The 14,015-nt window shown below is 36.9% G+C and overlaps 1 protein-coding gene across 2 annotated transcripts; it reads right to left on the minus strand.

The window, feature by feature from the left end:
• Nucleotides 1-2,813: 2,813 nt before the first annotated feature.
• On the minus strand, nt 2,814-12,331 carry RAD51AP2 (RAD51 associated protein 2). 2 transcript variants are annotated; one of them, XM_071741971.1, is made up of 3 exons: nt 8,311-12,331; nt 6,184-6,270; nt 2,814-3,259 (listed from the first exon to the last, which is right to left on the minus strand). In XM_071741971.1, the coding sequence occupies exons 1-3, from the start codon at nt 12,272-12,274 to the stop codon at nt 3,141-3,143; spliced, it is 4,170 nt and encodes a 1,389-aa protein (XP_071598072.1). In that variant the 5' UTR covers nt 12,275-12,331; the 3' UTR covers nt 2,814-3,140. The 2 variants fall into 2 exon arrangements, with proteins under 2 accessions (XP_071598072.1, XP_071598073.1); XM_071741972.1 differs by lacking the exon at nt 6,184-6,270.
• Between the last annotated feature and the right edge of the window lie 1,684 nt (nt 12,332-14,015).

Raw genomic sequence — 14,015 nt, forward strand, 5'->3', positions numbered from 1 at the left:
TTCCTTATTGAAGAACCTTTTATCATATAAAGTCATTCCAGCCTTTTCCCCAATGCCTTCCCTCAAATATTTGTCATCTGTTCTGGTTTGGAAAGTGCTTTCCAACAGTAGAAGGAGTAATAGGGCTTTGTCACCTGCTTCTATCCAGATCCCTGAAGGAGACAATAATTATGCTTCTACTATACAGGGGCTGTTGCTAAGCTGGATTTTAACAATCTTGCATTTGTTCACTGATTAACCACCCCCATTTATCAAAAATACACTGAGAATAGACGTTTAAGCTTTCCATCCAGTTATTAGAAAAGCAGACAAAAAAGATACATTCAATTATTTGGAAAATCACATGTATTGACACATAAAACAGAATTCAAGGTTTTCAGCAGGCTATACTTGAATCCTTTTGTATTAAACCACCCATAGCTATGTCTATTGTTTTAGCAGCTGATAAAAATGACTCAGAAATTATATTTAAGCTTTTCTGCATAAGTATTGAAGTATTTCCCATCTGCATTTCTGGCAGTCAGCATTATTAAGCTTAGCTGACTCAAAAAATATCACCAAATACAGTGTCTGAAATGACAAAAATCAAATCCGTACAGATTGCTTTGATAAAATATTCAAAGACATAGGGTGGGATCTTTGCTTGGCGCATCCCCACACAGGTCCAGGAGGCAGTGGGAAAAGGAGATTTTATATCAGTGATGTGCAGAGCTGAACCCTCAGGCACTTCTCTCCGGTGGGACAGGGTACCTGAGCTTTTCCAGCTGAGTGGATGGGGCAGCTCAAGCTGGCAGAAGGCCAGGCTGGCACTGCCAGTGCCAAGCCTTCCTCTGTTATTTAAGATGAGGGCATGTTGTTAGCAGCTATCGCCAGCTGAATGAGCAGTGAAGCAAAAAGTTTACATAATATCTCAGCTGGACTGTTCTTTCTTCTTGTCTGCATGGGCTGGTATTTGGTTGTGGGTTTTTTGGTTTTTTTTACTTGATTGTTTGTCTGTTTTTTTGTGATTGGGTATTTAAGCTTGAGAACACAGTTTTGTATTTCCAATATATTTTCCAGGATATTTTGAAATGTTCTTGCACAAACTTTACACTAATAAACACAAGGAAATTTGCCACTTAGTATAAATTCGGTGAATTAAGGCTGTCTCTTGTTCTGAGAAAGTGGTCTGTTTACTTCTGCACACAATATCATTGCAATATTTTAATATAAAAGCATCAGATAAAGAGATACTAAAAAAAAAAAAAAAAAAAAAAAAAAAAAAAGCTAAAACAAAAACCAGATGAGTTCATTGGCTTTAAGGTGGGCATGTTTCTGAACTCTAAACACTGTATATAGTACAGACAGCTGCCACCTACCTGTTGCATATTTTGAAGATATTTCCTATCTTGCATCAGACTTTTTGTATCTTAACATTTTACCAGACAGCAAAGTTCTTTAGTGGAAGTATTATTTGCTGTATAAATAATGACGAGGTGATTTAACATAATTTTTCCTTGAGATTGGCTCCTGTAGATTTTAGAATAATCTGCATTTCTAGGTATCCCAAAGTTTAGTATAAGGCAGAGCAAAATTGCCAAGGTATTTCAAGGATCATTGTATTCTTTAGATTCAGAATTAACTCTGTGAATGTTCATTATGAGTCCTGTTTGGTGGGGTCACATCATCTCCATGACCAACTCCATACATGACTTCACAACTTTTATTGATGTAACAGATTTCAGAACAATTAATTACATACAGAGGGTTGAAAGCTTTCTCCCTGGTATCTGTTCATGGATTACTCTTGTTATGACACTTCTGTGATTTTTTTTTTTCAGGCTTCACCCCAGTTTTGCAGTGCTCTCACTCGGATGAAATGGTTGCTGTACTCTAATGCAGTTGAAACTGTTACTGATCTTTACTAGATAGCACAAATATCAGTATAGTAACACTTATTGACAGATGACCCTTCAGACCAGCCCAATTTCCCTCATTTTTGGAGACACATCATCACCGGAGTTTGCAGACAGATGCTTTGCCTCCATGATGTCTGCAGTGGAATCAGTACCCTCAGAATAAGACATCTGGTCAGTAACATTTATACTTTTCCTCCTTCCCAACTTTGCACTGGAATTCAAGAGCTTTATTCATCTTCCACACCTAGAATACTGTGTTCTGTTTTGGTTCCCACTACAAAAAGCTGTGTGGGCAGGTGGAAGACAGGCTAGAGAAGGACCACAAAGATGATCAAAGGACTGGGAAGCCTCTCATATGAAGGAAGGCTGAGGGAGCTGGGGTTGCTCAGCCTTGAGGAAAGAAGGCTTAGGGGAGACTTTACCACCATGTTCCAGTACTTGAAGGGTGGCTATGAAGAAGACAAAGATTCACTTTTTACAAGGAGTCACACAAAAAATATGAGGGGATAATGGGTGCAAATTACTCTTAGGGAGATGCTGCTTGAACACAAGAGGAAAAGTTTTCACGATTTTGGTATAATCCTCCCAAAGTAGGGGTGGATTTACCAGCATTGGACAGCTATAAGATATGGCTGGAGAGGGTGCTGGGCCATTCTGTCTAGACCGTGCATTTTCCAGGAATGGTTGGAGCAGGTGATCCTTGAGGTCCCTTCCAACCTAGTATTCCATGATTCAATGAATCTATGAACTGCAGTACATCAGCACTAACTACCTCTGAAGCCTAAAAAATAATCTTCCTATCTAAATTTAGCTTCCTGCAATGCTCTTCTATTCCTCTCTAAACATTTGCAAAACAATCCTTTTAAAAATACTCAGTTTTTAAACCATATAAACACACAAAAACTTCCAAGAATGTCTGAGTATAACAAAACTTCAACAATATATTTTAATAGATGAGCAACACATGCCAGACTTTATTAATATTACATAAACTTGAACAGGGCTTCATCTCTCCATTAACATTTCTACAAATAAACATTAATTATAAATCCCTTAGCTATCAAATATTCACAGGAGGATTTATTCCTAAATAAATCACTAGCAAACACTACAATATTAATATCTAAAAAAACCCATAGACCACAAGGATCAAAGTAGCAACAAAAAAGGTATCATAAAAACATTTCAACAGTGTTCCAGCAGAGTGATTCTATTTGAAGTCTTGTAAAAGAATCCAGTAAGTCATTTCAGATAAGGATGAAGCTGTTTGGGCCGAGCTTTTCTTGACAGACCAATCCTGATGGGGCCCTTGCATGTCTTAAGAGGCTGCACTCTTATAACTTCATGTGACAGAAAGCATCCTACATTTAAAAAAAAAAAAAAAAAAGAGATAGAGAGACTAAAAACAGAATTATATATGATATATACTAGATTTATATGTGAATAATTTATTTAAATTAGATTAACATTAATTGAAGCTTTGCATTCCTTTACTGTATGCTGTCCCATCTCCATTTTGTTCAGCTGTAGAGCACCTAACATATTTGGTTTCATCTGGGCTGAAATCAAAATGCTAACAGTAAGACACACATAGATTCCTTCTAGGTAGAAGTATCCTCTATCTAACATCACCTAACTTTCCTAACAGACTGGCAAAGGCAAATCGTTTGATACAAATTGCCATTCCAGGACAGAGGTGGCATGCTGAGAGGAGTAGGCTTCAATACTTTCCACTAGTTTGAGAGATTGAGGTGTACAAATCCAGATTACAGAGCTGGGAATCACTCTACTGGTGATAATAATAATGATGCCTCCTCTTGCCCCACTCATTTGACAGAAAGTAGGACAGCAGGATGTGGATTTTCTGTTCCATGGTCTATTAGGCAAGATATGTACACATCTAGTAATCTGGAACATGATTAAGTCATCCTTTAGTAGCTCTTCTGTTTTGCATAAAATACTGTACACACTAGGGAATAATGGTGGACCATGACCTTGTAAACTAGAGATTAGGATAATGAATCATCTGGAAGAAGAAATTATCACACAAGAAGGTGTCACATTTCTCAGGATCCTTTCCAATTCTGTTTTCTGTTCTTCTATAAAATGATGAAGCACTGAGCAATTAGAATATCAACTTGTGAGCCCGTTAGAGCCTTAGGCACTCAGCTGGAATCCTACTAAAAGGAGAAAAAAAAAAAAATCTCTAAGCTTTTCATAAGAATTTTAAATGAGATGAAGAAAAACCTAAAGTTACATTCTGAAGTCGATGAGATGGCAGAGCTGCTATGTTTTTTAAAAGAGTCAATTGGAAGAGGAACTGCATGCACTGAAAGTCAATCAGGTGTTATGGGTTTATATGTAGCCAGTAATTTGTGGTAGTTAGATACAAACTGCTGCAGTATGCATCTTCTTGGCTCTCTTCTTCTTGTCACAGTTTCAGAGGCAAGTCACTTTGTGTGGCCCAACAGTGGGATGTAAAACCCATTGATACCAGCATGTATAAAACCTGCACCTTTTCTAACTATGGCAGCAATATGATGGGTTAAGCCACAGAGTTTTGGCAATGAAATAGCTAAATTAATATGACTGGATTCCAAAGCAGAAACAGAATGATCAAATCCAAGATACATAACAAAGTCAAGTCACATAAGAGCACAGGTGACAGCTCAAAATCCTACCAAAAAAAAAGAGACAGCCACATACGAGCAAAACTTTTGATATCTCCTATCAGTGCAGTAAATACAGTATTTCCCCTGACAAAACCAGATACAACCCTTGCTTCAGAATAATCTCTAAGGCAATATTCAGTGTAAATGGAAGAGAACTGTCTCTGCCAACCACAGATTACAGCACAGAAGAAATATACCTCCTCAATGAAAGAAGATACTCAGCAGTTCCCTATTTGCTAACTACTGAGAATGATGATGAGAGGAACATTACATTTTTCATCTTCTTCTACTAGAAATATCCTAGGTGCCCATTGATTCTGACAATGCCCTTCAAATAAGGTAGAGAATTCCTTAGAAAGATGCCATTGCCCTAGGAATCTGCATGATTTCTCACCAAGTAGGGGAGGAAAAAAGAAGTCACTCATTGCTAAGGTTTTCTTTCACATGTTTCTGGAGAAGCAGATGGGAATTAGGAAGCAATGTAAAAGGAATAGTTACTGCTAGTGACAATGGAGAAAAATGTTTGTTTTATTTTGTCCTTGGTCTTGTGTGCCAGAACAAGAGAGAAGGAAGAAAGAGAAGATGATCCGTTTCAGTCATCTGATCTTCTGCAGGAGCTACAATGTCCCATCCAGCAGACTTCAGCACCATCTCAACAAAGCTTCCAAGGCAGAGATGTTAATATCACCCACCTTGTGCTGTTATGCACAATACAGCATCCTGGAATTTGAATCCTCCCTAAGCAATAGCAGCACCTACTACAAAAGTCAGAAACTGGAATCCAGCTGCCACAAAAAGAAATACAAAAACCAAAACCCAACAATTTATAGAGCAGTGCTGAAGAGTGAAAAAATAGAACAGTATTAGCTGTAACATTTTGCATTTTATACAAAATACTATCAAAATATGACATATCTTCAGTGAAAAGCAAGTGAAAAGAACACCAGAGGTCACCTGTAAATGTTCAAGATTTTCAGTCTCATTACGTCACAGATTGGCCTGAATGAAGGAAACAACTTTCTTAATTCTCAGGACAGCAAAGTGTGTATCAGCTTAAAGAAGTGCAATAGTAAATAAAAGAGAAAAAAACTGCACATGATTTGAATCAGTGAAACAGAAATTATCTATAGTCTTTCCCTTAAAATGTTTCAGTACTTTCTAGACAGAATAAACTAATAGCCTTGTCTTGCTAAACATTTCCAAGTGCCAGAAAGAGGCAAAAGCCTGCCTTTTGAAAACCTAAGAGATCAATTTGCATCATTCTTCTGAACTTCCTGCCACAGTGTGTCCAAAAATATAACTCTTCTAGAAAAGTATATTAAATCATGCTCTCTTTGTAGTATATCTTAGGCATACCAGAATAGCCCAAAGATGTTTGGTCTGAATGGTTTCAAAGAAAGCAAAAAAAGAAACTCCACATTGTTAGAATTCTTTCCTTCTCTCCAAAGAATAAAAAGGTTCAGCCACACGACTTGTTCTGTGACCAAAGCCAGAGACAGGACAGCTTTCTAGTAGCCTACAATTAAACAAAATGTAATTGCTACAGAGAGAAAGTTGAAAGTTTGCCAGCACTGGTGTCTGTGTTATAAACAACAAAATACTATTAGTCTTACCTCTCTCTTTCTGTAAATTATAGCTTTGTTCCTTGAGAAGTGTGTAGGAAGAAAAAGCAGGGTCCCATGTGTATGGCTTTTTATAAGCTGCATCAAAATAGCGTTAAAACAGAAGCATAAATGCACTTAAGTCTTTAAGTAATTTCTATAAACATATCACTTTATTTCATGCAGTTATTAATTTGTGGTTCTTGTTAATATGGCTAAAACATATATGTGCATGTTATGGGAAACATTAAAGCTATGAAGTCTCCCTCTCAGATCCTTGTCAAAAGCTATCTGTACACCTCATCAGGTTCTTCTTTGCATAGTGATGCAGACTTTAATCCTCTGGTGATATATCATTTTCTCCACTTGAATGTTCTTAATTCAGATTTAGGCAGAAAAGTGAGCACTTAGTGAGCAATTTATGCAATATCTGTTAGGTTTTCATTCTCTGGGGCAGGACATTCAGGTGTAACTTGCAGCACATTATACTGTTAAAACTCTACTGAACAGAAATCCCTCCAGGGCTCTTATGTGACACATTTCTAATTGCTTCACAAACACTAATTACCTTCACAAAACTCCTGCAGTCTTCACTTGACAAATTTAGTCTCTGAGAATTTGATTTCAGGTGCTAAATTTTAGGTGGCTGCACTTTTTATTAGAGAATTTACCAATTATGACCTAATCATATCTCTTATTGATTTTATTTGCAGCTGTGAAAACTCATCACTTCTGCAAACTGAATTTCAGGTACAAAATCTGATCAACACTGTTTGAATTGTGCCTGAAAATTTTACCTATCACATAGGACCTGTTTGTAAAAGTAAAACATTAAAATGGCTTTCTTTTTGGTATACTTCCCCTACTAATTAAACAACTTTTGATTCCATGACAAATGGGGTAGTGGTGTTAAGAGTTTTAAAAAGCAGATTTCCCACGTATCATTTGAAGAGAGCTTTCTGCTTTTTAAGGAAAAATAAAATAAATTTTAAAGGGAGCATTTAAACTTTTAACAAACATAACTACAGTACTGCCAAAATTTTCTGAGGGCCTGGCCCAGAAGCCAGAACCATAAGTGGGGTACATACACTGCCTTTATGATGGATGGAATAAGTTGGGTCCCTCAAAACAGGATGCTATACAAGGAACAAACTAATCAAGAACTGCTAAGAGTAGTTCCATAAGAAGGATGAAGTACAGAATAGGTATAGAAAGCTGCTGCCACTTTCTGAGCTGAAGATCCTTAGTGCAGCAAATTGCCTTCACCTGTGTGGGATCTATGGCCCAGTAAAAAACTACTGGGAGCAGGTAACTAGTGCACACTTTAGAGAAAAACACAAATATCACAAATGATGAGTAATGCCCACCGCTCATGAACATATTCATATACATCTTTATTAATCTGTTAGATTATCTTGTGTTAAAACTCCTATTTTCCCTTAATAATGTTCTCTGAATTTAAGATACTAGTATCTGTATCAGATGCAAACATGTAAATGTTTCAAGATAAGATGTTGTGTTCACCTCCAGATCTTAAACAAAGCAGAGATTTAATAGGCAGCTGTCACCACTGATCACCCAACTTCAAAACAATTTTGGTGACTATTTGACTCCTCATTAACATGGCCTCCTAGAGAAAATAGATTTCTGAGTATTATGCAAAATCCATTTTGAAAAAATGAAGTTGATTTTCATGACACTATGAAAGCTTTCAGAACACGTCAGTTGTAAGGAAACAGCTGTTTCCTTTCTGAATATTGTATCATGTATTAATTGAGCCTGTTCTCTCTGTAAATCTGCATCTTACTGAGTTTTTTGCACTTCAAGGGATTTTAGGGCTTATTATTATGAAGTCCAAGGACAAAGAAATAATCTATAATGGAATTTGCATTAAGACAGAGAGGAGCAAGCCTGAGACTGATTGACTGAATTGTTCACTGCAACTGCACAGAGTTCCAACAGCATTAGTGTGGGGTTTTTGCCTATTCATTCCTTTTGCCCTGCAAACCTTGTAGAATTCAATGAAAACTCAGAAACTGTTACAGAATTATCTCAGTTGAGAAATACTTCTTTATATTAAATAAAATATTTCTTTATATTTGCTTATAAACACAATAGCCAACAATTGCATGTGCTTACTTTCTGCAATGGGTGAATGCAGCAATTCTTCAGTTGGCAGTCTTGAAACACAATATTCCTTAGGTACTTCCTGGTCTTCATTTTCATTTGATATTTTTTCATTTAATGAATTTTCATTACTGACAACTATGTTTTGCTCTTCTATAGAATCACAAATTGGATAAGAAACACATATTTTCTTTTGAGAAACACTTGTCACATTTTCATTTATCCTCTTGGAATTATTTAATTCACAAGAATTGTTGTGTGAATTTGTTTCCAAACTAGATAAATTGTTTTCATTTCCCTTGCTAATTTCATGAAACATATGTAGCTCTTCTAGTACTAAATCAAATTTTCTCTTCAGTTCAAATTCATATGTGATTTTATTTTCTAAAGGTACATACTTATCTTCTACATCTTCAAGACATCCATTGTTCATTGCAGATAAATGCACTTTTAATTTCTCTTCGGTAGCAATGAATGTTTTGGATTCATCTTCTGAATGTGACATAATCAAGTCATTCATTAAAGTCTCACATTGACTTTCATTAGTTACATGCATTTGTTTATCACTTATCTCTTCCTCTTCTTTTACATATTCAAGATGCTGTTTCAAAGCTGCTGGCTGAAAACTGACTGCCTTGGCTGTCTGAGGATGCCCTGGTAAAGAAAACTTCTCTGTTTCTTTAGCCTCTAATTGCAAGTTTGTTTCTGTCATGGCAGAAGGTCCTATGGACAGAGACAGTGTAGTGGCAGGAATTTTGTCACTTTGTTTTTGTTTGTCTGCACTTGAGGAATTCCTGCAGTGTTCACTGTCACTTGCTATTCCATCTTTAATGCCAAAAGAGCAGCTATCTAGTGGCAGAGTGACAGGCTGATAAACATTTGAGGAATTAGGAAGCACATTTTCAAAATTTAAATAAGGATTTTGGCCTTCTACTTTTTCTTTTTTATTTGCTAGAAGTGGATGATATGTATCTATTCTTTTGCAATCTTCACGTGTGTTTACTTGGCTCTCTTGCATCAAGAAAGAATTATTTTTCTCTTTACTTGGTTTTGACTGCTCAGGTAGAATTAAGACCTGACTGCATTTACCAGATGAATTATTAACCTCTTTTGGACTAGTGGCTGCATTGTCTTCAGACAACTTTTTAATGATAGGATTGTTCTGGTTTGCAATGGGAATCTGGTCAAAGTCCTCAGAATCAGTATGAAGAGAAATTTTTTCAAATGTGTCAAAAATAGAACAAGATGGTTTAGAACAAAAACTATAAAAATTTATTTGCAACTCTTTTCTATCAGCATTTACATAACTAGAAGTACCCAAATATTTTTTCATGGTGTCTGTGACTTCATTTGTAACTTCATTTGTAGTCTTCATGCAATTTTGAACTGCAGTTGTCCTTCGTTCTCTATTTTCACATAATGCAACAGGGAAAGCTTTAAATATTTCTCCATTAAAGGAACTATTAAGCATTTTAGTTGGTTTCTTCTTCTCTTCCTTCACTGTAGTTGCCAATATTTCCAGATTTGTACATTTGCTATTTATCTTTTCAAATTTCAGTTGAGAATGGGCAGGAAAGTAATTCCAAACTCTAAGATTGGCTCCTATCAGATACTGTATTTTTGTGATATTGCAGCAATACATCTTCTGTAGTAAAGAACAACAAAAAGTGCCCTGCAGCAAGATTAGACATTTACCAACTAAATATTTCTTTTTCATACCACTTTTGTGACTGACCAACCTCAAATAGTTGCTAAACACTTCACTCCCTCTGGATAGGAAGTGGTGCTTTCTGAAGTGTCTCCCTTTACATAATCTACTTTTATAGATCTGAAAGAGGGTTCCTTGTTTCAGTAAAGAGGACCCTGCTTCTCCTAAAGATCTAGAAAAACATCTTCTCTGGCATTTTTTATGTAACCCAAAGCCAATGCTTTCCACAAATTCAGAAGTTATAAAGCCTGGATAGGTTTCTTTATTTTTATGAAATTTTGTGGTTTGCTTCAAAGTTTTGTCTGTGCAAGAATTCATTTGAAGCTGCTTTCTCCCACATAAAAGGTCTTTCTCTACTTGAACAGACTTTCCTTCGACTGGTAATAAAGTATTTCTGATATGGAAAAAGGAAGCAAGAATTTTCTTAACTAGTTTCACTTCCACATGCTTTGAAGTAATAGCCAGCAAAATAATGCAGATTATATTGGTGTAGCTTCTGTTCATACTGCTCTTTGCTAAGTGCTGAGTATCACACTTTTCATTTAATGTTTCACAAAATGGAAACCACTGAGTAACACTTCCATCCTGACTCATGGACATATCTTTACCTAAAGATTCAGTCCACATCCTGAACCTTTCAAACAACATGTTTTGAAACGAAAACTTTAATCTTAAAATTTTCTTTTCCCTAAATGTATTGAAAATTCCTTTTGTGTCTGGAAAATTCTGAACACCAATGTGAACAGAATTACATTCAAATGTGTTTTTAGTTAAATAACTGTTGAAATCAAGTATTTCTTTTGTAGAGAGTTTTGATTCTGCTTCATATAAACTAATATCACTGTTGGGATTACCCACACCACAGTGAACAAGTAACTTATTTTTCTCTAATGCTTCTGTTATTATTGGAAAATTTGACTGTAAATGAAATGTTCCCACATTCTCATTACTGCTCTTCTTCCCCATTCTCTTCAAAGGATCATTATAGCTGGTACATTTCTCATTCTGAATGTTTTTAACACTAATATAAATGTGAATCCTTGACTTCTGGTCATCATCGTTATCTGAATTCTCCAGAATCTGATCTTTGGAATGATTTTTAGCAAATATTTGGTTACATTCCATGTCAGTGGTGTTGCCTCTGAAATAATTTAAAGATACTTCTCCTTTTGCCAAAGGACTGTATTCTTGTTTGCTAGTTGCTTGGTAATTCTTTTCTTTAAATTCAGAACCAACAGTTGAAGCTTTTACAATGCTTTTATCATTTTTCTTTTTTTGTTTCCCTATCTCAGGTATTTTTTGTGCACCATAGATCTCTTCTGATTCCATGAAACGCTGCATGCCTTTAAAATTCTTCAAATCTACTTCCTTCAAATTACTTGATGGCATTTTACTATTTATTTTATTTGAAATGCTAGGAAACTGAAAACTGGGGATTTCCAGTGGTTGCATTCTTCTAAAGGGTTTTAATGTTGGAATTTTATATGATGAATTATTTTTTTCTGTTTCATCTCTCTCTGCAGCAGTTTTGTTATCAGTGCTGGAATAATCTTTATCTTCTGTCCTACACACTTTTTTCAGAAAATTATTTTTCTCATGCTCTGTATGTGAAAATACAGAACTGGTACAACATAAAAATGGAAGTTGCAAGAGCTGGTATTGTTGCCACTTTTTATCAGAGACAGACTTATGATTTAGCAGTTCTGTTTGAATCAAGTCTCTGTTTAGGGGTTTAGCTGAAGAATTTTGTCTGAGCTCACTGTCACAATTTCTTTTATTATTTTGTTCTATACTGTTGTTCTGCTTTGCTTGGGGTTTACACAGGTCAGAAGCATTCCACACATTGTGTAGTTCTGTTTCAAGAGGCCAGCCACGTGTGTTCAGTGAAATGTCATCTTCCATAGTAAGTTGGTTTTCACTTTCAGGGATCCATTTTTTGGTGGACAGTTTATTTTCTGATAGTCTACATGGCAGTCTGTCACTATGGTAAGTGTTAAAACAAAGTAACTCTCTCATACAAGTGTTTCTTGTTGTATCACAACTTTGCTTTTCTAATGACCAGTTGTTTTGTCTTTCTGATAAATTTACAGGTTCATGTAGTGGAGTTTGGTATCTGTTCACACCATGTATAGTTTGTTCTGGCTTTTGCTGCTCCTCTTTCTCTATGTTTTTTTGATTACTTTCTATTTTAATTCGTTTATGATGTAGGTAGCATTCAGTTTCATTCAATGATGCAGATAAAAAATTTTCAGACCACGTACTTTCCATTCTCACAGAAGTTCTATACTAGCTGAGATAGCCCTGAAAGGTAAAGAAATATTAAAGTATTAGTATTTATTAGTATTAAGCATCTCTTAACAATTAAAAAAACCAAACCAAACCAAAACAAAACGACAAAAAATCATTAATTTTATCATCTATATATGTTACTAAATTGGTATTTATTGTGCGTACTTTACATGTCTATAGTTTGGATCACTGAACAACATTCAAAACCACAATCTATTTAAGATTTATCAATTTAAGACACAAGTTATTTACTTAAGTTGCAGATGCATGCAGAATTGAAAGGGGTGATGATTTCACTGTGTCAACAAGTTACAGGCATAAATTGAATTTTTCATGCATTTGTAACAACCTCTATTACTGACAAAAATGAATACTGATAAAAAATATCAGAAAGATAATGCCCATTGGTGAACTCTTCTGAATCTAAGGAGTGGACCTTTTAAAACTGTTAAAAGCTGAAAGAAACTGTCAGTCTTGACTTCACAGTGTAATAATGTGTAATATGGGACTATAAGCAACTTTATCAAAATTGTCAAGTATGGTAAAACACTGTATCAGATTACATCTCCAGATACAAAGAAGCTGTGGTGTCACAAACATAAACCTGGACTGTTAAATGTACTGGTGCTCGTGATGTCCAAGTGCATGCCTCTTCAAGTTAAATGCACTCAGCAGGTTAGTTTAAGAAGTGATCTATGTGTTGAACATAATGTGAGAAAAATGAAATTTCATATCTCGAGTGAGGGAATTTATTATACTTTTAACAGGCTGGTTCAGTAAACCATCCAGTCATCGTGCAGAGCTGGATTGAGAGAGCCATCAGGAAGGTGTTCAAAATGAGGTATATAATTAACAGAATTAATTTTTTCTCCAGGACTGTATGATTCAAGACTCAAGAAGTATTCGTAATTGGGCAGGTTCACTTCTTTAATGACTTGGGAAAATCCTTTTTGGCAAGAAACACCCCTGAGATTGGGAGATGCGCGTGTGAATCACAGAGGATGAACGAATCCTCAGGATTGTGGCAACCCCTCCCTCCCTCAGGCTGCTCTCTCCCCCTTCCCGAAGGCTTCCCGCTTTTTTTATTTGTATTTTTTCTATCTTCCGCAGTGGTTTTTTTACCCCTCCTTTCAGCAGGGTGAGGCAGTTCCCTCCCTCCCTGTCGCTCTTCCCCTCGGCACAGCCCTCAGGGCTGAGAGGATGCACTTCAGACCACCCGCCCGCCCCCCCTCAGCCGCCTTTATCGAGGTGGGGCTGCCTCCTCCCGGGCTCTGACCACCCAGCACCCCGGCTGCCCTCAGAGCAGGGAACGCGGGATCGCTTCAGCTGGAAACCTGGAGCATTGGATCGCGGCCCCCGCGGAGCCCTGACGGGGCGAGCAGCAGCACCGCCCGCTCTGGCTGCCCTGAGGCGGGAAGAGCTCGGGTGGATGGAAGGATCCCTCCGCCCGAGTCGCGGCACCCGCTGAAGCTTTCGGTCAGCTGCAGTGCCGGTGTGTCCTTCCGCCCGAAAGAGTTCGGTGGCTGCTGGTCGCCCCTGGCCACCAAACGAGAAAGACGATTTGGGATTTGAGCGGCAAAGGAAGCAGGTTGAGGCGGATGCCTGCGAAGAAGGTGAAGAAACCGCACTTTGGTTGGAAAATTCCTTCTTTGATGCCTTGAGTGAAGTGTTGCAGAGTAGATGCAAGCAACCTGCCAACAATTATTTCTACCATCTCGAT

The sequence above is a fragment of the Heliangelus exortis genome, chromosome 3 (genome assembly GCF_036169615.1).
Source record: "Heliangelus exortis chromosome 3, bHelExo1.hap1, whole genome shotgun sequence".
In the NCBI taxonomy this organism is placed as follows: Eukaryota; Metazoa; Chordata; class Aves; order Apodiformes; family Trochilidae; genus Heliangelus; species Heliangelus exortis.